The 23,027-nt window shown below is 40.3% G+C and overlaps 2 protein-coding genes across 18 annotated transcripts in view; one reads left to right on the forward strand and one right to left on the reverse strand.

Moving 5' to 3' along the window:
• The window catches only part of RAPH1 (Ras association (RalGDS/AF-6) and pleckstrin homology domains 1), a 128,932-nt gene that overhangs the window by 88,017 nt on the left and 17,888 nt on the right, over nt 1–23,027 (forward strand). For 4 of the 7 annotated variants that reach the window (XM_057745792.1, XM_057745793.1, XM_057745794.1 and 1 more), the window contains one exon: nt 1,157–8,766. The exons of 1 other annotated variant lie outside the window; for it this stretch is intronic. In XM_057745792.1, coding sequence (XP_057601775.1) covers nt 1,157–3,169 — 2,013 coding nt within the window. In that variant the 3' untranslated portion in view covers nt 3,170–8,766. Of the gene's footprint in view, nt 1–486; nt 8,767–23,027 lie in introns of those variants that run through there. 2 more of the 7 variants (XM_057745796.1, XM_057745798.1) reach the window with 2 other exon arrangements.
• ABI2 (abl interactor 2) overlaps nt 13,608–23,027 on the reverse strand; it is a 94,277-nt gene continuing 84,857 nt past the window's right edge. For 7 of the 11 annotated variants that reach the window (XM_057745803.1, XM_057745802.1, XM_057745801.1 and 4 more), the window contains 2 exons: nt 21,780–21,953; nt 13,608–14,034 (listed from right to left, as the gene is read on the reverse strand). In XM_057745803.1, coding sequence (XP_057601786.1) covers nt 13,859–14,034; nt 21,780–21,953 — 350 coding nt within the window. In that variant the 3' untranslated portion in view covers nt 13,608–13,858. The remainder of the gene's footprint in view (nt 14,035–21,779; nt 21,954–23,027) is intronic. The other 4 variants (XM_057745809.1, XM_057745806.1, XM_057745807.1 and 1 more) reach the window with 2 other exon arrangements.

A 23,027-nucleotide genomic window follows, 5' to 3' on the forward strand; every position in this document is an offset into this window, starting at 1 on the left:
ATTTTGATGTGCAGTTATTAAAGGAACATGTGAATGTCCTGATGGGCATTAGAACTCAGCCCTGTAATGAGCCTTTTAGTCTACTAACCTAAGCATTCTCAATGCTAATTAGATGTCACTCAGAATTGGAAACAAATGGTTTATCTTGGATCTTCACAGTTTGTTCAAAGAACCTAAAAGATATACCCAAAGTTATTAAGCCAAGGGTCCTTCCTCTGTTTTTTCAGAAGTCCTTGAACCACATTCATGCATGAGTGGCTCCAGGAAATAAATGACCCGATGTGGTCATTTGGGCAGTGCCAAGAGGGGCCCAGATGGGCTGGTCAGCAAGTTGTTGGCAAACTCTAGCTCCTGTTTCTTGATACATTTCCTTTACTCTAGCCTTTCAGAATTCCCTCTCATTTTCTTCTGGCTTTTCTATATGATATTTTTATGGTCTTTTGCTGTATGTAATGTTTATGAAGCATTTCTTTATGTATTTTCCAGTAAAACAAATGTAAAGAATACCCCCCCTTTACCTGCATTGCTGGACTTCTGTGCATGTTGGATGCAAGTGTCTCACACGAACACGAGTGTGTGTGTCAAGCTCATTCATTCCTGTGTGACTGTGCACGCCTGCTGAACATTCTCATATTCTCACGTGTCTGCTCACTAGCATCAAAAAGCCATCCTCATTCTTCCGGAGGCCCTGCACCAGCACTCCTAAGCCCAGTTACGGCATCTGCTTGATGTGGGTGCAGTCCTGGACAGAAAGGTGAACTCCAGCCATCACATCTCCCTTTGCCAGAGTCCGGGGGGCGGTCCTGTGCTCAAGGCCCTCCAACTCGGGGCAGGGTGTGTGAAAGCCAGAGGTCCGCGATCAGAGGGCCTGGCACCATCCGGACAGCTTTTGCAGCAGATTTTCCCCAGGTTGTTAGGCAGTCTAGCTATTTGAGAAGATTGTTGGGAAAATAAATTTTCTTCATGCCCTTGTTGCCCAGGGAGTCAGACTTTAGCCTTCCTGATACTGTCCATCTTTATGATCACCAACTGCTGCATCCTTTCATGCATGTCTCTGATTCCTTGCTTTTTAGTTTGACAGTCAAAGCTTACCTCTGTAACTGTTTTCTTTGTTGTGTTTTCTCTCTCCCATCCTCCCTTTTATACTCCTTTTCAGGCCAGAATGGAGTCTATGAATCGACCCTACACTTCACTCATGCCCCCTTTATCCCCACAGCCTAAGCTAGTCACCCCCTACACTGCCTCACAGCCTTCACCGCCCCTCCCACCCCCACCCCCGCCCCCGCCCCCGCCCCCTCCACCGCCCCCTCCACCGCCCCCTCCCCTGCCCAGCCAGTCTGCACCTTCTGCAGGCTCAGCAGCCACGATGTTTGTCAAGTACAGCACAATAACCAGGCTGCAGAACGCCTCTCAGCATTCAGGAGCCCTGTTTAAGCCTCCCCCGCCATCAGGGATGCAGCCTCTGTCCTCCACCTCACAGTCAGTGAAGCCCCAGATCCTGGTGCCCCCCAACGGAGTTGTTCCCCCACCGCCCCCCCCTCCCCCCCCTCCCACCCCCGGCTCGGCTATGGCCCAGCTGAAACCCGCCCCTTGCGCCCCATCGCTGCCGCAGTTCAGCCCTCCGCCTCCTCCACTTAAGATCCATCACGTTCAGCACAGCACTCAAGCAGCTTCTCCAGCGACCCCACCACCTCCTCCCATCCCTGCACCCCTCCCTCCCCAGGCTCCACCCAAACCCCTTGTGACCTTGCCCCCACCAGCCAGCACCAAGACTGTGCCGCCCGCTGTGACACAAGCTCTGCCCCCTACACCTACTCCTCCAGTCCCCCCAGTAAAGAAGCAGCCAGCTCTTCCTGTGTCTCATGTTCCACCCTCTCCCCCTGCTCCTCCTGGGCCCATCCCCCCGCCCACGTTACCCAAGCAGCAGAGCTTCTGTGTAAAACCCCCGCCCTCTCCGCTGTCTCCAGTGCCCTCCGTGGTGAAGCAGATAGCCAGCCAGTTCCCCCCGCCTCCGACCCCGCCTCCCGCGGAGGCGCCACCCTTAAAGGCCGCCTCCGCCTCGGCAAACGTCGCCCCTCAGTCCCCGCCTGCTGTGAAGGCGAAACCCAAGTGGCAGCCCAGCTCCATGCCTGTCCCTTCTCCGGACTTCCCTCCGCCTCCCCCCGAGAGCAGCCTGGTGTTTCCTCCTCCTCCTCCGCCGCCGCCGCCGCCACCGGCCCCAGCGCCGCCGCCGGCCACACCCACAGCTGCTCCTGCCCCTGACAAAAGTGGATCTCCGGGCAGAAAGACCAGTAAGACGTCCAGCCCCGGGGCAAAGAAGCCGCCTCCGACCCCGCAGCGCAACTCCAGCATTAAGTCCAGCAGTTGTGCAGAGCCCCCTGAGCCCAAGAGACCCTCAGTAGACAGTCTAGTCAGCAAGTTCGCGTCGCCAGCAGAACCCTCGGTGTCTCCGGGCAAGGAGACCCCACCCCCTCCTGCAGCGCCCCCAAAACCTGGAAAACTCAACCTTTCCGGAGTCAACCTTCCCGGAGTTATCCAGCAAGGGTGTGTGTCGGCAAAAGCATCTGTCCTGAGTGGGCGTGGCAAGGACTCCGTGGTGGAGTTCCCGTCTCCTCCGTCTGACTCTGACTTTCCACCTCCTCCGCCGGAAACAGAGCTTCCTCTCCCCCCCATAGACATTCCAGCAGTATTCTCGGGAAGCACCTCTCCAAGAGTGGCAGTTGTTAATCCGCAACCACAGCTGTGGTCCAAAACGTCGGTGAAGAAGGCCCCTCCGCCCACACGACCCAAACGGAACGATAGCACCCGCCTCACTCAAGCCGAGATCGCCGAGCAGCCGGCAATGGCCACAGTTGTGCCACAAGTGCCCACCTCTCCCAAATCCAGCCTTAGTGTCCAGCCTGGATTCCTGGCTGACCTCAACCGGACCCTACAACGGAAGTCCGTCACCCGGCATGGCTCGCTCTCTTCCTCCCGCGTGTCCCGAGCAGAACCCACCGCCACCATGGATGATATGGCACTGCCCCCGCCACCACCCGAACTGCTGTCTGATCAACAGAGGGCCGGTTACGGAGGCAGCCATGTATCAGGCTATGCCACGCTGAGGAGGGGACCGCCTCCCGCTCCCCCCAAAAGAGACCAGAACACCAAGCTCTCAAGAGATTGGTAGTTACCGCAGGACTTTATTTTCGTGGAGTGTGTAATCAGTTCTACAATCAGCTCACCTGACCATCTGTGAATTCAGGTGTTCAGAGCCTCCTGGTATGATGACGTTATTCAGGGAGTGTTCAGCTCTATGAGTGTGTGTACATGTGCAGGTACACACATAGCTATACATACATAGGTAGTGCGTGTATGTATATGTGTATACATATATGTATATGTATATATATAGCTGAAAGTGCTTCTATTTATTCTTTTTCTCTCCTAATCTGACAATGGGTTTTGTGTATTTTGGTTGGAGCGGCATGGAAGGGGATGTGTGTCCTGTCCCTTATGATTTCTACTGTCTATCATGTGGATTGGACCAAAAACTTATGATTTATTTAGAAGGTATTTTATAAATGTCCATGTGCGGCCTATCTGTGCATGTTGTGTATTATATATTAAGGATAGATGTATAATGTGCTACTTCTCAGTTTGAGAAGAGAACCGGAATGTTCGGTGTATCTGTGGGGCTTTTGTTTTTTCCCCAGTTGGCTGAAGTTAGAACTGCTTGACTGACACGTCATTGCTATAAAAGGGGCACTTTAATCAGGAAAACCTCTCAGCTTCATAGAACGGGTAATAGTGCAGTGTGGGGAAATTTTGAGACACTATCTGTACGTGGTTGTGCATAGAAATAAGTAAATACATGGTGTAACCAAACCATTCTAGTTGCAGTACTGTTGCCATGATCCCACCGGAGTCTAGGATGTGTTTTGTCACAGATAAGCTCTTTGCCTGTAATACATGGATAATTTAGTGCTATAATCCTGCATAGTTCTTTTTGTACTGTTGGGATCCTTTCATGAGCTTGTGAAGCTTCGTCAAGTGTGGCTTCATGATGCTTGCTTTGACTTATTGTAAGAGAATATCCAACACAGTACCCTTGGAATGATCTGTCCCAGTGTATCTCTGGGTCACTGGTTACCTCCTTGTAGTGTGTGCTGTAGGTAGATGTTGATGTTAGGCATCTGTAGACAACTGCTATATCAGATATACACATCCCTTGTCCAATATGTTGCATCATTATGAAAAACAAGATCACCTTCTGAAATGCGTCTTTTTGTGTATTGCTCTCTAGAAGGATGATTAGAAAAGAGAACAAAACTGGCCCCTGTGCAGCTGTCATTAATCAGGTTTTTTGTGGCTAGTAATGTGAAATACAAAGAATTCATTTAAGTGTGGGACTATCATAGAGGGAGGGGCAGAAAATGAGTTTGTTGACGGTTGCATCCATAGCGACTGGAGCACACTAGGGTCCTTGTTTGTTGTAGAGATTTGTCCTGCTTACCAGGTGTTCTGATGGAATCGTGTACTCCAAGTACAGTAAGTGACATTACATATTATGCATATGCAGTTGGTATAACATGGAATCTTTGCTTTAATGACACTATAATTCTGTTTGCTTCACATTACACTTCTGGATGCTTTTTTTCCGTGTGAATTTTCCTTGGTATATGAGAGAAATGTGTACTGGCTCATCGATTTGCAATGATAAATTGACCGTTAGGTCAATCTCAGAACTGCTCTTAAACCAGAGAATGAAAACTAGGCACCCCTCCCGCCCGCAGCAGTGATAAATAAGCACACCGTGTAACGCAAGTCTGTGCCTGTTGTGAACAGGGATCACCAGTGCAAACTACAGAAATCTTTGACACTATCCATCCCATAAGGAAAAATCGATGCCACTACAGTGGGACAGAGAGAGTAATTCAAGAATGAGCAGAGCTGTACTGTGTACGCAGGATTTCCCTGTAACCCACTTTCCAGCAAAGCACTGCATCAGAGAGAATAAGTGGCACCCTGCCCCCCCCCACGTTCTCACCTCTCCAAGAGGTGACACTATACTCTTGTGTTTATAGAGCAATAAGAATATATACCATTGTGCATTTGTTACAGCTCTGCTTCTTTAAAAGATACTTCTAGATCTTTTCAGTTCAGTTTTGTGTTTGATATTTTTATGCTTATGAAGTGACCTTTAACACATCTGCATTGTTAATTTAAGCATGCACAGCAATTTGAGTAACATTTGAGTAAGACTGCCAAGCTCCACTGTGACTCATCAGTGATTTCCTGTAGTCTTCTGCCTGCAGCTTTATAGTCCAAGGATCACCCTTATTTGTGGGATCAGGAGTTTTTAAGAATATGAATCCAATGATATACATATTCATCACTAGGGTTTTCTGTTGTGGTGGTGGTCTTTTTTTATATGAAGGTGGACAATTTCAAGTTTCCCTGAGGGAAAAAGTCATGTGCCCCCAGCCTTTTTTTTCAGTGGGGGATTTCCTGGGCCTTTTTACTGTGTCAGTTCCCAGTGGTAGCCATCCTGAACTGACGCTTCTAGTGTATCATTTTCCTGAAAGAGCAGACATCCTTTAGAACACTAGGGATGCCAAGAAGAACAGGCCCAGAGGAGGAACTGTATCATCTTTACCCCAGTCATCAGTGGCTTGACTGTTTGACAAGCTGTTTCCCTTAACATTTCTCCAGACAGAAAAGGCGGTTAATCACCTTTTTTTCCTCTTTGTGTGAAAACAACTGAATCAAAAAAACCAAAATCATACTTTAGATATATTTCTAGTGTTTTACTCCCTAGTGGGTTTTTTTTTTTTTTTTTTAATTTGGAATTTTGTTGGGATGTGGGGTTTTTTGGGGGGTGGGGGGGTGTGTGGAGACTACTGTTATTTTTGTACTGTTGTTCTTGCCTGGTGTGTTTAAGGAAAACACCTACTGCCAGATGACGCTAGTACTGTGCCTTCTTTCACTGCCTTCTGCTCAGCAGCTCTAACTCAGCAAAGCTTCTTCAGGTCAAGGAAGAAAATCTTTGTCAGTTGGCTTGGCTGTACCAAAAAATGAACAGCACAGATGAACTCATGCTGCTGTTGAGGGCAGTGCAAACAGGTGCCTATTAGAGCTAGTGATTTGCTTAATTAGTTACACCCTTTTACCACAGAATTTCAAAATTGTTTCCTATGCTTAAAGTTTTGGCACCAACTCTAAAGGGCAGCAAAGCCTCTTCTGTTAATAAAACAAGTACATCAGGTTCATCATGTAAATGTTAGATTGTTCTGTACTGAAGCTTGGCTTTTACTGCTCAGATATATATATATATTTTTTTTTCTTTAGCTGCTACAGAATTATACTCTTGGAAAAAGTAACTACTCTTAAGGTTTCCAGGTACCCACTTAAGTGTAAATTGGATTTTTTTAATTTCTGGGGCTTTTTAAGATAAGATTGCTGGCTTCAGAAAAGTTACAGGGAACATCTCAAAGTAATGTAGACACGCTGATGTTTCGCAGTCCTCTGACATCAAGGTGCTCCTGCCCACCGATGGCATATCCCGTTGAGGGGCTGCGAACTGTCCTGGAAGGCCCCTCTGTGTAACTTAATGTGCCACTGAAAGCAGTCCTGAGTTTATCAAGAAAGTTAATCTAAACAAAATTGGGGGACCATAAGGAATAACTCCAATAGAGTAACAACTCTGAGGTCAAGGTTAATAGGAGCAGTGCATTCAACTAGAGTTTCAGAAGCTGCTATTCTGGGAGAATACAACTGCTAATAAGCTCATGTCAAGGATGTAAGGCTACGATTAGCCTGAAAAAATACTTCAGGTAATGGTAGGATTGGTTTGATTTGACTATCAGGCCACCAACAGAACCCTCTTTCACTTTTTTTTCACTCAGCTAAAAGCAATTTTATGTTACAAACACAAGGTGATTTTAAACAAGTAAAAACCCTTTTAGCCTAGTTTTATATATTACCAAACTTTTTCATATAGTTTTCACAGTTAGCTTCAGAGATAGATAAATTATAATTTATGTAATCTCACAGATTTTAAGTTCAGACCAGTTAAAACTGTATGACCCTGTGTGGTTATAGGTGTAATGACTTGCTTTAAATAACATAGGTTTCGTAATTTGGATGTATACTTATACTTGATAAGAGGACATCTATTTCTAAAAAATGACTTTAGGTTGCAAGTTCCTTTTGCCTCTTGGCGTTTGTTTTACACACTGTACATCATTTGCATAAAGCAAGTTATTCCTAACCCTATATGAATATGTGACCACTCACAAAGTTGAGATTTAACCCAGGGAGAGATGCAAGTAGTACAGAATTAAGTATCCCAGTATCTTTCAAGATTTATTTTCCTTTAAAAATTGAATAGAAGATCATTGGTAACTCTTTACCGGTCTCCCTCACACTAAACAAGTGCTCGGTTCTTAATTGGAAGGTCTACAGGTAAAAGAAATCTGAAATTTAGCTGTAGAATAAACTTGCTAAGTAAAAATAAGCTAAACACAACATACTTGATGAACACTTGAAGGAAACAATCTCCAGTTGGTTTGCTCTTTGCTTGTTGAAGTAACAAACCATTTAGAAGAGGAAGTATCTGCTATAATCCCCAGTGCCTTGAACTCTTTTGGAGGAACAGCATTAAAAAAAATCCAACAAGCAAACTTTGAGGTGCTAATGAAAGAGAAGGAAGGAGTTTCTAGTTCGTGCAGAAACAGAAAAAGTTAACTGTCTCACAAGAGATGGCTTCATCTACCTAAACGGGGTCTGGCTGCTTTCTACCAAAGACATTTAGAGAAGCGAGTTGAGTCAGGGTGATGGTGAATACTACATATTTAAAAGATGGCCAAGTTCCGAAGTGAATGCTGATCACAGATGGCTATTAATAGCAAGCTCATAATTGAAGCCTCAACCTCTTCTTACGCAGAACATGCTTGTGGCACTTAAAAAAAAAAACCTGCATTTTGGAAACTGTCCATTGTTTAAGTTTATTATAACCTAATGCCAAAAACTGCCATTTTTCATGATTACCACCTCCTATATTTTTCTCTCTACTTGTAAATAATTCCTCCTAGAAAATAAGCATTAACTGGAATGTTTCAAGTGATTCTGCTTAATTTTATTATCAGCCACTAGTGAACTCCTTTTATAGAAATGTACATTTAAAATATTAGCTTGTGCTGAATGTCGTAAAAACATTGTTTACCGTTTAAAAGAAAAATTGCACATTATATTTAACTGGGATTGCTCCCCCTCTTCCCGTTCCTTTAAAAAATGGAGTCAAGGCTCACACTGACATCTAGGCTGTGGGAGCTTTGCCATGAATAGATACAATGTAGGAATATACTTTTTTAAAGCATGAAAAAGGCAAAAGGAACTGCATTGCAAGTACTGGACAGAGGACATCACTCAGATGATTGTGCACAGCTCGGTCAAGATGAAGTTGGCTTTTCTTTCAGCTTTGTTGCTGTTATTTTCTTCTGCTTAAATGTACGCTCTCATTTCATTATGTGCCTTGCTCCCTGATTGTGCGGACCTATATATAGATATATATATGAGAGATATATTCAGTACTACTGATGTTTTGTTCTACTGCTGGATTAAGTTATTTTCTAAGTTACTCTTGCCAGTTAACTAAACTTGTTAGTAAACTATTGTAATGGCTTAGGACAGTAGTCATACAGTCTGTGTAATTCTTCAGCTGCGTGTTTTCATTATGTCAGCTTATCCAATCCTTAATAAAAAGAATACATAGATTTCATTTAAACATCAGAACTGTACGTGACTGTTTCTGGGTCAGCACCACTACGAACCTGGTTTTGCTGTTTATGCTCGGGGACCCAAAATAGACTGTAACACGCACATAAAGTGTGAAGGTAGACAAAGGACAATTTGATGTGTTCAACTGATTAACCTTTAAGAAAATAACTTTTAAGGTGTTTTTTTTTTTTTCTTTAAACAAAATACAGCTAGGTACAAACTAGTACAAAAAGGGGTGCTTTTTGTTTCAAAGCCTTGGTATCACAGTCATGCGCTGGACCGCCATGTCAAGGTATGTATACATGTGGATTCGGATGTATTTACAAATCATATTATCATTTACCAACTAGGGCAAAAAGAATAGATGGTCTCCTTATACTAAAAGAACTGTATGTATCTGGTGGAAAGTGATCAAAACCTCAGGTTCACTTACAGCAAAAACAGGGACAGAAAGTAATCATTTAGAGCAACAGGGAAGGATTCTCTCTGACACACTTAGACTTACCACCTTAGAAAAGAGGTTACGGGAGTTCCCTGGTGGCCTAGTGGTTAGGATTCCGGGCTTTCACTGCTGTGGCCCAGGTTCAGTCCCCAGCCGGGGAACTGCGATCCCACAAGCCGCACAGGGCGGCCAGAAAAGAAACAGAAGAGGTTACTTGCAGAAATACATTCACAAGACATTTGGATATACTTTGTAGGATTTTATTTAGGCCAAGTTTTTAGTACACAGCAACAATTAATTCCAAACACAGTTTCAAAATTAAAAAGTGAATGTTGCCCCAGCTCATCTGGAGGTGGTTTTAATGGCACAGACAAGAAACGCTGCTGGCAACAGCCTGCTCCCTCCGGTTTCCCTACGCGGTTCTTATTACTCAGGTTCTTACTCAGCTCGTAACATCAGCCCTCCCTCCGGGAGCTAAAAGTACAACTGGCCAGATCACAAATTGTTTACATTCTTTTTTGTAAACCATTTTGTTAAGAAAAAGATGCATGGACACAAAATATGATAAAAACTGCTTTTCCGTAGAATTCTGAAGTTGCAAAAGACATTTCCATTTTAATGTGAAAATAAGCTTTTTGTCTGTTTTTTGTTTGATTTTTTACAAAAACCCTCAAGATATTTAGCAAGGATCATTTATACACAGCTAGGCCCTGTCATTTCATTTGTCAATTTTTTTTTTAAAGAATTATGAGATTCTCAAGAAACAGGGACAAAGATCAACATAAACTTCAGGTAACGCCTCCGTTTAAGAACTGTTTTCTAAGGCTCTCTCAAATGAGGCTGTGCTGTGCTCCTTTCAGTGCTGAGACACTGTAGCATTTTAGCTACATACACTTTATGGAAAAGACCCTTTGTACTGAGTGTAGTTTTATAAGGGTTAAAATGAAGATTACTTTCACTAATTAAGGCTGTACTCAATACACTCCTTTAAACAACACTCTGAATGGTATTTATCAAAACATAGCATATCTTTTCAAGTATCTTCCTGAAGACATCAAGTAGAACTTTAAAAGAAACATACAACACAATTAAGACAGTTGTAGAAAGAATACCAGGCGCTGAGTCAGGAATTCTACTGTTGTTAACTAGCTGTTATCTGAAACTGAAACATCTAACCTCACCAGTAAAATGGGAGTGAACTAAAATTTCTGAAATCTCATCTAGCTAAAATTCTATAACTCTTAAGTAAATCACATGAGGGAAATCATCACCTTAACACTGATCAGGAGTTTCTGGCCAAAGTAGTTCAGAAGTGAACACATGAGAAGTGATGCAGATCCCCATTCTTTTCCAAGACTTGGCAACCCACCTGCTATTTCCTCCATCAAACCCTTTTCAAAGGGAGAGGTGGCCTTCAGGACATGCCATGCTCTCTCCACTGAGGAAAAAAGGTGGTTAAAAAAAAAAAAAAAAAGTTCTTAATACAGAAAGGTCACCTGCTAAAAGAAAATGAGCACAAAAGGATAAAAGCAAACTACTATCATTTTGATACCTCAGATAAATTTTCAGTAATCATCGTGACTGCTGAGGAGCACAGCTACATCACAGAAGCCACTGTGAAGATATATAAAACAGTCTCTCTGGCTAATAAAAGGCGGCAGGAGGGAAAAGGGAGGAATGAAAAAGTCTCACCCAGTGACTCTTAGCAACACAGCAAAAGTAGCAGGCCCTTAACCCTACCGCAGGAACAGCAGAGGCCCCTGGAGAAGACAGAAAGCAAGTAGCCAAAAGATGGGAAATACTGAACAAGACATCTTAAAGGATTCATATGTATTTCAAACATAGCAGGCCCAATCTCTCAAGTCTAGATTTTGACACGTTGATGCTATTTTGGTTTTCAATTTATTGCCCAGGCCATAAGGTCAACAAGAAAGTATGTTTTCATTTACATCCCTATGGCCTTTGAAATAAGCAATACTTTAAAAAAGGGAACAACTCTTAACTTCCTCCCCTTCTCCCCCCTCCCTTGTTTTTAAGGAAAGACGGAGTGGACACAAGTCAAAAACACTTCAAGAGGAGAAAGACTCCCTCTAGCCTGATAAAATGGTTGCTTACTGGTCAGCAGATTTTAGGCTTGGATCAGCTTTGCCACAATATTATGTAGCATGTAAGATTTCTGCACTCATTTAGAATTTCTACCAACCATCTTGTCGTTTATAAAAAGATAAATGGGGGAAACTTACGATAAAACAAATACTACCCTCACAGACTATTAATAGCATGCAATCTATGAAATATTACATACATTAAAAGTCTCCAATGACTTTAGGCCTGGCCCATCATCATTACATAGTATCCTTCCAAAACAATATATAGAATTCAAAACTATACAAAAATTTAAAATATGCAGAAAATCCAACAGGTGTTTTTAAAACAAAAAATCACACACACATTAGTACTAAAACATAGAGGAAAAATCAGCTGGCCCGTGGAGCCCTCTGCTGCAGGTCTTCACTCACGTCTCCTCGGCCCCCCAGTCCAGCAGGGGTCCAGTGGGCAAGCCGACCACCACCAACTTTTTGCACAATTGTCTTCTGGGCTTCTGTGTGTGAGCTGTGGGAACTATTTGTTGGATTTCAAAATACCCTCTGCCTTATTAGTCCACTAAGGTTTCTCAGCAAAAAGCTATTTAAATAACTTTGAACATCTCATTTCAAAACAGTTTTCCTAGTTACCAACACTAAGAAGAGTTTAACCTCTCCAAGTAGTCTTGGTTTAGTCCATAATGAAGCTGAAGGCTCAGAAGATACTCAAGGGCCATTACTTTGAAGGAAGACAGGGAATAAAGGGTGTCAAGGTGACCTAACAAAGCATGAAGTGTAATGTGTACTGGAGGCAAGTTAATGAAAACTAAATTCAAAGCACTGGGAAAATCTAAAAAGAGCTAACTTGCAATGTGTGAAGAAAAAAACCTGCAACTTTAAAACAAAAATCTTGATAAAGAAACACTGTATCTGGGTCTCAGTTAAATGGTGGTAAGTTTTCTGCTCTAATAACAGATTCACAGGTGGAATATTAACTGTCTACACCATCTGAACTCCCTCACAGCTACTATACCTGTTCATTTTTCAATCAAGTTCCTCTATCTGTACTACCTATCATGTTCAAGGCCCATGTTTGAAATATATGCAGCTACTGCCTCTCACCTTTCACCCAGCACTGGGAAGTCACCTGGCAAAGCTCTCTTCTGGCTAAGTCACTGGGACTGGAACGGACCCATGGCAGCTTTGGCCTGTGAGCTGGTTCATCATCACAGCATTCACCTGCTGAGCAGCAAAGGCCACCTGGACTTTTTTCAATATTTCTTATACTTATTACAGAAGAGATGATTAAAGTCATCTGCCTTACAAACTCCACTGAATTTGAAGCTTTAATTGTACAGATGAAAAAAAAAAATACTTGGATAAGTATTTGGCTTTATACCACTTATCCCACTGTTCCTAGTGTGAGAGCTAAGGTTCAAATTCTCACCAAGAGCAGCTACTTCAAAGGCCAATCACACAAAGTCGGGAATATTTACCTTTTCTAAGTGAGTAAACAATTCAGCAGTAGCTAACATTTGCCATTAATAACATTCAGAGAGCACAGTAGCAATACTTTTATCCCCAGTGACTGTCGAAACTTGAAAATAACTACTATTTTCAAAAAAACAAAACAAAAAAACCCCCAAAAGTATTCTTCTAAATAGTGAAAGAAATAAAGAAATAGTTGGTCTGACCTCTAAGATCCTACTCCTCAAAACAGCACCTAAGGCGAGGGTTTCAGATGCCTACTGAGCAGAGCATGTCCACAGTTCAACCTCTCTAGAACCTTAGGGACCTTTGTGTCTACCTCCGCACGCCCTTCTGAGCACGTGAAGCAGGCTGCACCCGTCACACCTCTGGGTACAATGCCATCAGTGGCAGTGCAGCCTCGTGCAGCGGCAGTGGTGCACCCTCAGGATGTCTGCAGACTCAAATCACTCTCTTAATCTACAAACTGAGAAACATGAAAGGATGCAGGTCAGCTCAATATTAATTCTTTTGGTGCACTCAAGTGCTGATAATGCAGAATTTACAGTGTTGAAGAGGAAATAAACCATCTGAAACAACTATAAAAATGGTTATATATGGTATTAAACATTGGTTCCCCTCCTCATACACGTGGAAGGAAGTGTGGGGCTGGGGTACACACTGGGCCACGAGGCTAACCTTTAGCACAGGCACTGCAGATCATCCAATGCCACAGACTCCGCAGGAGGAGAAATCCCAAGGGTGTACAGTATTCCTGAGAAAGATCCCAGATTTTTTTTCTGAATCAGTCTTAACCTGATTTGTTTCACACAGTTATGCTGTTATACCTCTGATATATTCAGAAACCGTCACTTTATTTCAATCCAAACAGCTCAGCATAGTATAAGTGATGGCAGAAAGATCCATTTGTTCAAACTCAGCTTGCTTTCTTGTTTTAATACTGAGGGATTAAACCAAAAAAAAAAGTAGTTTTTGTGATTTGTATCCTTCATTCACTTCACTGGAGGGGAATCCCCAGGGCCTTTTGATAATCTGGAAAGACCTGACTATTCCTGTGAAGGAAACACAGCCCTGCTGATGAGCTTTACTCAGAATAATGCATGATAGACTCCACATAATTCCCAGGAAAGAGCCCAGTCACTCCATTCATAACTCCCTCATACCAACCATCGTCATTCTTCTTGATGACATAAATAATGGCTCCTTCCTGAAATGACAGCTCATCTTCCTTGTCTTTTGTATAATCATAAATTGCCACAACTAGAGGAGGGAGAAAAAGGATATGAAAAAGAAGAATAATATTCCTAGAGAAGTAGAACCAAATAAATGAATATCTATCCTTTCTGAACTTCTGCAGCACTTCAAACACAGTGACTTTCTAAACACAGGACCCTCCCCACAAATTCTGTTTTCTAATATCCAGCCCTAAATGGTGGAATCCCATCTTGAGGAGGTTAGGTTCAAAACTGTATAAATGGCAAAAAATAATATTTAGTCAAACTTACTGTTCAACAGTCTCATTGAAGAAATACATCCCAGAATGGGGAAAGATGGCTTCTTCAGCTGAGTTTGTGTTCAAGCACCATATTATGTAAAAACATTAGAATTACACTAGTGCAGCGAAATACACTAGGAGAGGCCAGTGAGAAAATGAGAGAGATTGAGGGAATAGCAGACATATCTCCTTTCTCACACTTTCTAAAGCCTGTGCCCATTTACTGAGAATAGTGGTTGAATTCCCACAAGTTCTATGTGTGAATGATGGGCATCTACTACATATATTCTTTCAAAACACATGCTGCATTATGCCATCGATTTACCATATCCACAGTAACAAACTAAAAGCGTTATTAGGAAAACCGAGATACCTGTAAACTCTCCTATGATTTTCGTTACTTCAGTAACTTTGTGACCTTTCAGTGATATCTAGGAAAATCCCTGGTTCTTAAGTATTACATTTCCTCAACAGTTTAGTTAAATTGGGATACTCTATAACTTGCTCAAATCCACTTGAAGATTTATCTTTTTTATAAAAGGATCCTCTGTACCTTTATTATACCACTCAGAATTTCACCCAATAAAATCTCCATCCTTCCATTTTAAGAAACATATATTGACACTGTTTCCTATGCAACCTTAATCCTAAATAAATAATTAAGAAACAAACTAAAACAGGAATTTCTGATGTAGTGCAACTTGCTCCAGCCTTTAGGAAAAATCTGGCTTTCTTTAACTCTGAATATTTTGCCATTACGGTGATCTAGGATGCCAGGAAACACTTCAGAGGGACCTAGAAAGAGTTTCGTGTGTATTTATCAAAATATAACAAACACCTAAACAAAATAAATGACACACAAGTTTAAAGAGAATACAAGATACGCAGAGTATTAATATTTCTCGTCAACGTAATATTTTTTAGTTTTTTTGATTGATAACACTCTTGATGCTTACAGAAATGCAAACCCATTGAAACGTAATCTGGAGGAAAATATCTACAAGTCCTGTTAACTCTACACCTTCTAAATCTCTCAAACCCAAACACTTTTCTCCATCATCACAGTCACTGCCCTAATCAGTACAGCAGTCTTTAAACTGGAATACACATATCACTGGGGGCACCTGAAGATTTTCTAAGCAGCCTGAGTGACAGATGATTTTACAGTTTCTTTCTAGAGCCTCAACTTTTATAAATCCTGCATCTAAATCTGATCTGCTTGAGCTGATACCATCAGTCAAGCATCAGTCATAAAAGTTCTCATTTCCTGTTTATCTTTCTCCTACTTAAACAAAAATACAGTGGTGCACTATGCTTAAGTACAAAACACCCTAGGTGCCACAGGGACAATTCAAAATACCAGTGTGGTATTAAGAAAGAGAAATACTCCACTGACTACCACAACCTTTTTACAAATTAGTGGGTCCCATTCTTTTGCTTTTAACAAAAGTTAAGGTAGACTTTAATGGGGTTATCAGATGACACAGCATATAAAATATGATTTTTAATATGGTTATTTTTGGCAAATAACTCTGTCACTGAGTGACAGTGCTACATGAAAAATACTTCCATTTGCATCTACTTATTCATGTGAACAAGGTTTTCAGCACCACTGCCTCAGGTGAGGCTCGAATCTCTTGCTTGGAAAGGTATCCAACCTGGTCTTTCCAACTCCTATTTCTCTTTCTTTCTAAAGCACTCTATTACCAAGTATCTTTTTAAAACAATTAAAAATATAAGTACATGGGAACTTACCATTAACCTACTTAAAATCATCCACAATTTCCCTCTACTATCAGATTTTTTTAAAAGAAAAAAATTCCAAACACCTCAGCCTGGTATTCAAGGAATTACAACTTCCCTTCCTGGACTCTTAAGCTCACCCATCCCTCCCTACAAGCCACCCAGGTCTGCATGCACAGGACGTTACTCACCATGCCCTTTCAACTCAGAGGATTCCCTCTGACTGGATGGCCCTTCCTATCTCTCTTCTCTGCCTGAGAAACTCATACCCATCATTCAAGGCACACCACATATGCCATGTCCTCTGAGAAGCTTTCTGGACTCCACAGACAGACTTAATGGCACTATTCATTTGTTGACAATTATTAATGGAGCATCCATTCTAATTTTTAAAGATATAAAGATGACTAAGACAAGGGGCCAACACAGTTTTGTGAGGACAGAAGTGTTACCTGATAGATTACCATACATTGTTTACGCTTCTACCAAGAAGTTATGCCACTGAGCTAGAAGAACACAAGAACAGATGGCTTGATAGAAGGGAAATAAAATGGGCACTGACAAATGAGTCAATTTGTCACAAATAATTTAACACTGGTAAAGGCAGAGCCAAGACTCAATCCCAGGTCTGCCAGAGTTCAAGCTTAAGACAATGTTAAGAATGTGGACTCAAGAGTTATGCCACCCAGTTCAGACCCCAGCTCTACCACTTATTACTTTATAGAACATTTAACTTTCCTAAGCTGCTTTTTGCTCAGCTGTATAATGGGTATTATAATAGTACTAATAATACCTCAAAGAATTGTTATATTAAATGAGGTAATGCATATAAAGATACAGGGCCTTGCATATAGTAAACATTCTATATAAATGTTAGCTTCTTTTACTATCATTAATAACTTTTATGATATACTGTCTCCTGTAACACATTTTCTGTTATATTGTGTAACATTATAAATTATTTTGAACCTCGGTTTCCTAGTTTACAAAATGAGGAGACTGCCTTACATATGTAATAAGTCTTACATTATGCCAGGCACATAATAAATACGAGAAAATATCTTTACCCAAGTTAAATCAAGATACTTACATATACAAATCATCTCCATTTGGCTAATAATCTAGGGTTAAGATAAACCTATGCAGTGGTTCTCAACCTTGGAATTATCTAAGGAAATTTTAAAAAGTTCTGATGCCTGGTCCCATGTCCACAGATCCTGATTTGATAGGTCTAGAAGTGCAGACATATTAAACACTCCCTAGGTGACCTTAATATACAGGTACAGTTGAGAACCAAGTCCTAAGTTTAAATTAGCAAAATAAGACAGTAGGCAACAGCCTGAACATTTATGCACACTCAAACAAAAAGCAATCAATCATAACCTGAACACGGTTATTTTTGTTTTGCCAGAAAGAGTAAGGACGAGCTTATTTGATTTTCATGTTTTCAATGATTTGAGCATAACAGAGATAAACTTTGAAAAATATCTCAGGGAACAACTCAGGCATTTTCTTTTAAACTTTAAAGAGTTATCCGGACTGAAAATAATCTTATTTTCCTCTTTTACAAATCTCTCCAGATTTTTACAACATGTTCACTGAAGAGTAGATTTTTAACAAGCAAATCTTTTCATTACACTTTTCTCTTAAGGACTCACTGAGCTGGTTTTTCAGAGCTGAACACTGTCTTCACTTTAACCAGTGTTAAAATCAGCTGAAGATTTGTAAAACATGACAATGTCCAAGGCCACACCGTAGTGTAGTACCTTGGGCTCTTTTTCTTTTCTTAAAAGCAGCTTTACTAAGATGTAATTTAGACACAAAACACAATCACTTAAGTGTAGAATTCAGTGAGTTTTGACAAATGTATGCACCTGTATACAGGACAAATGAACAACGCCCACCACAATCATATAGGACAATGGCCATTATCCCAAAGTTCCCTTATGCCCCTATGTAAATTCCCTCACATGCCAGTATTGGTCCCCCCAAACCACTCATCTTCTAAATTCATTTAGATGGAATCACAAAGTATGAGTCTTGGTCTACATCCTTTCATGAGCATGCTTTAGATCCATCCATACTGTTGTGTGTAGCAGTAGTTTATTCCTTTCCACTGCTGAACAGTATTCCATTGAATGGATGCATAGCCCACAATTAGCTTATCCATTCACCAGCTGAAAGACACCTGGGCTGTTTCTAGTCTTCGTGATTATGAATAAAGCAATTATGAACATTCAAGTTCAAGTCTTTGCGTGAACATACATCTTCATTCCTCGTAAATAAATGTGTAAGAAGGGACTGCCAGACCAGCTGGGAGGTGTATATTTAACTTCATAAGAAACTGCCACTTGTTTTCCACAATGGCTGAAACACTGCATTCTTACCAGCAATGTACACTGTACCAGCTCCTGTTTCACCACCCTTTCTCACATTTGGTATTATCAGTGTTTTTAATTGTAGCCCCTCCAGAGGCTATACAGTGATAAGTAGTTTGGTTCACTATAACTTTAATTTGCATTTCCCTAATGACTAATAATGTTGAGCATCTTTTCATGTGCTTACTTGCAGTTCATGTATTTTTTCTGATGAAGTGTTTTCAAACTGTTTTTTTCTACAAGTTGTCTCCTGAGTTATTTTGCAAATATTCTTCCCAGTCTATATGGCTTGCCTTGTCATTTTAACACCGTTGTTAAAAAAGACAAGCTTAACTGAATGAAATTCAATTTATCAATTTTTTCTTTTAAGCTTCATGTTTTTTAATGTGCTCTCTACAGAATTTTTTCCTAATCCCAGAATACACAGATTTTCTCTTATATTTTCCTCTAGAAGTTTTATAGTTTTACATTCAGGTGTAAATACATTTCCAGTTAATTTTTGTGTATGGTGAGGTAAAAGGGTAGAAGTTCATGTTTTGCATATGGATGTCCAATTGTTAACAGCACTATTTTTGAAAAGATTATCCTTTCCCCATTGAATTCCCTTGCACTTTCGTCAAAACATTTGTGTGGATCTTTTTCTGGATTCTATATTCTATTCCACTGATGTATGTTTTTATACTTATACCACACTGTCCTGATTACTGTAGCTTTACTCTGAAATCAGGTAGTTTACATCTTCCAACATTAGTCTTCTTTTTCAAAATTGTTTCAAAATCCATATAACTTTTAGAATTCCCTTGTCAATTTCTGTAAGAATGACTGCTGGAATTTTTATTGAGATTGCATTCAATTTATAGATCAATTTGGGAAAACAGTCTCTTAACAATAATGATCAAAGAACATACTTTACTTATTTCAATTTATTTAAGGCCTTTATTAATTTCTAAGTTTTATAGCTTTCATCATACAGGTCTTACATATATTTTATTAAATTTTATTAAATTCCCTGAGAACTTCCTGGCGGTCCAGTAGTTAGGAGTCTGCACTCTCATTGCTGAGGGCCCGGGTTTGATCCCTGGTCAGGGAACTAAGATACCACAAGCCATGAACCTCGGCCAAAAAAAAAAAAAAAAAAAAAAAAATCCCTAAGTATCTCATATTTTTGATGCTATTACAAAAGGTATTATTTTATAAATTTCAATCTATAATTGTTTGTTGCTAGTATATAAAAATGCAATTAATTTTGCAAATCGACTTTGCAGGCTACCATCTTGCGAAGTTTGCTTTTTAGTTCTAGCAGCTTTTTTGTAGACTCCTTAGGATTTTCTACATACAAGATAAAGATTACTTGATATTGTTCTGCAAATAAAGATTATTTGCCATTGTTCCACATATCTGTTGCTCTGTTTTTGATTTTTGTTTTTTCCTCTGTGCCTTGTTTTGGAGTTTCTTTTTTTTTCTTTTTTAATTTATCTTTGGCTGAAGTTTTTCTTTTTCTTTAATATTTATTTATTTGGTTGCACCGGGTCTTAGTTGCAGCTCGCTGGCTCCTTAGTTGTGGCCTGCGAACTCTTAGTTGCAGCATGCATGTGGAATCTAGTTCCTTGACCAGGAATCGAACCAGGGTCGCCTGCATTGGGAGTGTGAAATTTTATCCACTGCGCCACCAGGGAAGTTCCCATTTGGATAGTTTCTAATGTCATATTGTCAAGGTTGCATATCTTTTAAGTGTCATGTCAGATACTGTATTTTTCACCTCCAGAAATTCTAGGTGTGTTTCTCTGTTTTTAAAAACAATATATTCTTCTTCTCTCTCATGTTCATGTTTTCCTTTACCTTCTTGGATATATGTGACATAACAGCTATACCTGTGTCTGGTAATTCCATCATCTTGGTCACTTCTGGGTCTGTTCCTATTGACTGGCTTTTCTTTTAGGTATGAGTTATATTTTCCTGCCTTTTTACATGCCCTGTAATTTTTGATTGGATGCTGGTCACTATGAATCTTACTGGATTTTGTCGACTCCTTTGAACAGTGCTGGGTTTTGTTCTGGAGCTCAGTTAAGTTACTTGAAATCAGTTGGATGTTTTCAAAGTTTGCATTTAAACGTTTGCTAGGGCAGTCCAGGGCAACCTATAGTCTAGGGTTAATTTCACCCCACAACTGAGGGGACACACTTTTGAGGCCTCTTCTCAATGCCTTGTATACTACATGGACCTTCTATTCTCGCTGGTTCAGGAACATGAATTATTCCTAGGCCTGTTACTTCCAAGACTTTTTCTGCCTGCTCCTTTCTGATTGTTCTCTCTCCAATCTCAGGTAGTTTCTTCACATACATGTACAGACCAGTATTCTGTCAAAGATTCAAGGAGACCCTTCTGCAGATATCCAGAGCTCTGTCCTTTGTCTTTGTGTAGTTACCTGTTCTCCATGGCCTCCCAAAACTCTGATCTCTATCTTCTCTACTCAGTGAGACTTGTACCTCCTTAAACTGTGGCCTGGAAACTGCCTCTATATAGCAAAGCTAGGACAATTAAAGGCTCACCGTGTTTGAGTTCCTTCTTTCTGGGATCATAGTCCACCAACGCTTGTTACCCAATGTCTGAAAACCATTATCTTTTATATTTTTTCCTGGATTCATCCCTAATTGTTTTAGGAAGGAGGGTAAGTCCTATTACTGTTGCTCTATCTTAGCCGGAAGTGGAAGTTCACTATTTGTCAATGTACGCTCCCCAGGTGATTCCAATGAGGAGTCACTTTTGAAACCCAGTGAGTTAGTAGCTGCAATTTCCTTAACAGAAAATTTCCTTCAGGACAGTACACATTTTCTTCTGAGCTGACCAGTCCTGATGACATTTGGAAGTCTGTGTTCCAAAAGTGCCATATGATGATTAACTAATATATTCAAGAAACTTTTCACCAAAAGAAATGCCAGACAACTACTCTGCAAAGAAACTGAGAAACCACATTCTGTGGAAGAACGTTTCATATGGAGATACTTAAACTGAAATATCTGATATAAGATGCCACAAAAGAATGCTTTAAAGCATGGGAGTAGGAATGACATAATTTGGAAAAATCATCCTCTTCCTGAGTCATTCCAGAAAAACCCCATCTTTTAAAAATTTCTGCTTACAGAAATCATTCATAAAAAGCATGTGCAACGGGAACAATATATAATCAATAAAAAATCAGTCACAGAATTTTACTAGTGTCACTTTCAAAATCATGAACCTTGTAAACTAATTCAAATATACAGGCTAATACAGGCAAAACTTTACATGTACGTAAAAAATAAATAAGATTCTCTTCAGTACCAGAAAATTTCATTTCTATGTACATAGAGGTTTCTTCCCATCCTTCCAGATATCCCTCTGAAACTTACCCTTTTCCAAGTAAGACCTGGGAGCCCATGGTGGGTCCTCTTCAGCATAAGGATCACTATACTCAACCACGGCTGCCTCTTCCTCTTCGTAGTCTTCTGGAGGAGGAGGTGGTGGTGGGGATTCATCAAAGACTGGTTCTTCCGCAGGTGGTGGTGGAGGTGGTGCATCTGAAACTAAGAATGTATCAAGCTGATAACAAAATTATACATTATGCAAAACAAAGTTCAGTGTTTCCTATCCAAACTTCTGTGTTCATGGAGTATAAACCTAGACTTGAAAATAATAATCTTTCAAAAAATGAGTAGGCAAGAGAAGCGTCCCCGCCAACTATACTGTTCCAAATCTTCAAGCTTGACTTTCTCCTCCCTTTGGGTTAGTGCTGATGGATTTTGAATAAAGTTTAGCCAAAATGATTACTATTAACTGAGCCTCTGGACCCTGTTTATGCTAATACATAATCCTCTTTTTCAAAGAAAGAGATTAATTAGTACAATATAGTTTCGCTTTACATGATATCCAAGGAGGAGAGGTTATGAGAAATATTAACAATGTAGACATTTATAATCATATTTAACTTATAACAAATTATAATGAGTCCAGTGAACAGTCAACTTTTAATAATCTGCTACATTCCTCTCAATGAATTTTTTTTTCAATACTTTTTTCCAAATTAGTAGGGTAGAAATCACAAACATCTCTGGCTAACTTCATCCATGAAGATACCTGTGTCTGGTTCATTTTATTTATATATATATATATATATATATATATAGAATTTCAAGTAATTCAGACTAACTTATGATCCAGAATTTCTTCAGGCTAAATATCCAAGAGTGATTTAAAATATTTAAATTGTCTCCTTATAGAAACCTGCTTCCACAGTTCAGGCATCAGAATGTAGTAATGTCTAACAGATCATTTCCAAACTCCGGGAACTCAAGGCTTTCAAAATGTTTAGTATGTATTTGAGCATAGCTCAAGGAAATAAACCGAATAAAGCTGCATTTATCAGCTGTCCAATTTTAATGAACAGCATTAATGCTTATTTATCAGGTACCAGTACTGTTTCCATGAAATTCTCTGAGCAATCCTGTTTATTTTCTATTTTTTATCTAAGCCTACTGGTCGAATCAAATGGATTTTAGAAGACTGTTGATACCTGCTGAAGATTAGCCATACCAACATCATACTCTGTCCTATTCCAGTATTATCCCCATCTGCTGTGCCACTCTGTACTTACCACTTGT

This window comes from Hippopotamus amphibius, chromosome 8 (assembly GCF_030028045.1).
Source record: "Hippopotamus amphibius kiboko isolate mHipAmp2 chromosome 8, mHipAmp2.hap2, whole genome shotgun sequence".
Taxonomy (NCBI): domain Eukaryota; kingdom Metazoa; phylum Chordata; class Mammalia; order Artiodactyla; family Hippopotamidae; genus Hippopotamus; species Hippopotamus amphibius.